General features: G+C 51.8%; 1 protein-coding gene across 2 annotated transcripts in view; it reads left to right on the forward strand.

The window, feature by feature from the left end:
• Nucleotides 1-2875: 2875 nt before the first annotated feature.
• Nucleotides 2876-3329, forward strand: part of URI1 (URI1 prefoldin like chaperone) — a 41332-nt gene continuing 40878 nt past the window's right edge. The window contains exon 1 of one of the 2 annotated variants that reach the window (XM_042027595.1): nucleotides 2876-3244. In XM_042027595.1, the coding sequence (XP_041883529.1) occupies nucleotides 3167-3244 (78 nt within the window). In that variant the 5' untranslated portion in view covers nucleotides 2876-3166. The remainder of the gene's footprint in view (nucleotides 3245-3329) is intronic. The other variant, XM_042027594.1, reaches the window with a different exon arrangement.

Consider the following 3329-nt stretch of genomic DNA (forward strand, 5'->3'; position numbering starts at 1 on the left):
GTACAGCTGACCTGTTCATACCAAAACTGAAAACATGACACTGTTTTCTCACTCTAAAAGTTTATCCAATTTAGCCAGCTTAGGGTTTGGAAGGAGCTCTGCCAGCAGCCCTGTCTTCAGCTACAGTATGGGCATGTCTGCTGAGCCATGAGTGGCTAAGCCAGCCACTTGGAAGAGAACATGTAAGCTTTGCTTATTTGCCTTTCCCTCACTTAATTACAGAGAGCCCTCCAGAGTTTTCTCCAAGGTTTTATGAAAATCATCTGGTAGGGCATCTAAAGATTTGATGCAATAAACAAGTAAACAAAAATCTGCAGCTTAGAAGGCCAAATTTCAATTTGATTTATTTTATAATCCATAGAGTTTCACTGGTGACAGTGGTTTTGTACAGGTTGTAAGTGCAAAAGAATGTGAGAAAGGCTTCATGCTCATCTTTGGCAAATGCTATGCCCCATCTGTTTGTCACTATTAGAACATTTCTTCGTTGGCAGATGAAAAACAAAATGTACAAAAGGATGCCGTAAACTATTCCATACTATCATCAGTACAACCAAATGCAAGCAGTCATTACTCTGGTAATGATGTAGCCTCTCATTTTGGATCTGTCAGAGGCCTTCAACCCAACGCATTCAGCGACTAAATGGTGTACTCAGGGCACAGGAAATGGTGAAGTCTTTGGAAGAGGAACCACGAGAAATGACTGCATGTCTTTACATTCTATTTAGAAAATAGTGTCTTGTGATACAAAATTCCCCCTTTGCGGCTCCGCTTCTTACTTAAGACTTTTTAAAGTAAGGCAAAAAATTAAAATCTCAAATAAGATACTGTATCTTTATATTGTACATCTGTTTTATTCTCCAGTGGAGTTGAGATAAAATGGGATCAATTACAGCATTTAAAAATGACCTGTATTTGTAGTATTTCCTCTGTGAGCACTGAAGTGAAGTTCAGAGCAGGCTGAAAGGGAATTACTTACAACGGGCATTTAGAAGGACTGCAAGATTCTTATAACCTCTTTAAACTCGAGATATCCTTTTGCTGGTGAGCCGTTTCCTAATAACAATCTATAGATGTCTCTTGTCTGTTTAAAGGATCCAGAATCCCTCCCTCAGTGACAAATACGTGCCAGAGATTTTAGCTAAATTTCAATTATTCTTGAAGATTATGGATGTAGTTATTTCAAAAACCAAACTACCCAGCTGCAGTTGCAAATTTTTATTTGCAATATTGGAAGCTGTCTGGCTAAAAGCTAACTTCCAGCTTGAGTAACCGTGCTTTGAAAATTGTTTCTAAATTCCTCATCTGTAGAGCTTTAACAAGCTCTTCAAAGGGGATGGGAGCATGGATTTAGAAAAGTGCACAGCACTTTCTGTGTCATGTGTATAACACAAACAGTTGTTTTGTGGTATGTACAGGGTTAGTTCTGCTCGTGGAAAGGAAGTGTTGATTTTTGGCTGGAGAGGGAGACCCTTGATCTAAATGTAGGCATGATGCCCCTTTGTACCTCCATCTTATGCCTTACTAACTAATCCCTCTGGGGGGGGAGACAGTATGAGCCCCTCAACTCTACTGGCAAATATAAAACAACAGAAACCCCCATTCACTCAAGGGAAAGGTTCAGCACTAAATACAAGGTCTATGACTGAACACACCTCTGTGGTGTTTGGAGTGTACAAGGTGAAACACACCTGCTAGGGTAGCATCAAGCACCACGAGAAGCTGCTCAGGCCTTCAGCAGCACTGCCATCCAGCACGCAGTTAAAGCATGACTCCCTTCCAGCACCAACGTGTTCCGCTGGAGGTGTCTAATGGCATTCACAGAATTAGCTAGTGAATTTACTGCACATAAATTACTCTGTGGTATTCCAAGGGTGGCTGTACACCATTCGCTTCCCATGCAGTGAGTTTTCCGTATAGGCAAGCCCGAGTGCTGCTCTAAGTGATTTTAATGAATACTTTGCAATCTGCCAGGTCATGGCAGCCCACTGTAGAGCTAGGACAAGGCATAAGGGGTAAAAATTGAAAGAGGGGAAATTTAGGTTAGATACTAGGAAGAAATTCTTCCCTGTGAGGGTGGTGAAGCCCTGGTAAAGGTTGCCGGGAGAGGTTGGGATGGGACATCCCTTGAAGCATTCAAGGCCAGGTTGGACAGAGCTCTGAGCAACCTGGTCTAGCAGAAGGTGTCTTTGCCCACGGCAGGGGGGATGTGGGGACTTGGATTAGAAATTTAAGAAAGCTTTTGTCACTGTTTGGATGGTCAGGCACTGGAATGGGCTGCCCAGGGATGTGATGGAAGTCACCATCCCTGGAGGTGTTTAAGAGGTGTCTGGCACTGGGCAATGTGGTTTAGGGGTTACAGGGGTAGTGCTGAGTGGGTGGTTGGACTCAATCATCTTGAAGGTCTCTTCTAATCTTGATGATTCGATCTTTAAGGTCCTTTCTATGATTCTATGATTGTTCACAGGCAGCCGCCCTGCCAGTGCACACACACTCCCCAGAGCCGGCATCCCGAGGGCAGTTACTGTGACAGCACCTCGCAGTTACAAAGGACACGCGGCTCTGTCCGTCGGTCGATCCGTAATTAGTGCAGGCCCATCTGAGCGCCTTACAGCCGCTGCTTCGCTTTCTGATGCCGAGGCCTTGGCGCCCGGGGCCTGCGCTCCCGAGCACCGGGCCCGGGGGCACCGGGGCGGCCCAGGCTGCCAGGCAGCTCCGGGGGGTGCCGGACCCCGGCGCGGGGGCCGGGCCGGGCAGGGGGTGTGGAGCGCCCGCCTCTCGCGGCTCGCAGCCGGGTGCCTCCCGCGGGCCGCGGGCGCGTACCCAGAGTGCAGCAGGCGGGCGGGCGGCGGCGCGGCCGGACCCACCGCCGGCACCCACGGCCGGCTCTCCCCCGGCGCTCCCCCGGCGCAGCGGGAGCCGGGCCCAGGCGGCGGCGGCGCGGCCCAGAATGCGACACTGAGATGCTTCTTCCCCCGGCAGCGGCGGCGCCCCGGGCCCAGGCGGCGGCGGCCCCCGCGTGGATGCGGCTCTGGAGCCGGCGCTTCGCCCTGCACAAACATTTTTATAGGACTCATTCGCCCTGCTGAGGAGATCGGCCCAGCCCGGCCGCTTTCCCTCGCCCCCCTTTCCCCGCTCCCCCGGAGACCGCCGGCGCGGCCCAGCCCGCATGGAGGCCCCCGGCGGCGGCGCCTCGCCGCTGAGCCCCGCGCTGGTGGGGCGGCTCCGCCGGGAGCACGATCGCCCTGCACAAGCAATGCGGCCGGGCCGGGCCGAGCGCCCCAGCAGGGCGGGGGGCGCGGGCCGGGCCCGGGGGGGGCCCGGGGCGGGGG

This window comes from Corvus kubaryi, unplaced genomic scaffold, assembly GCF_017639235.1.
Source record: "Corvus kubaryi isolate FWS band 111438036 unplaced genomic scaffold, C.kubaryi_AGA036_p1.0 37300, whole genome shotgun sequence".
NCBI lineage: Eukaryota > Metazoa > Chordata > Aves > Passeriformes > Corvidae > Corvus > Corvus kubaryi.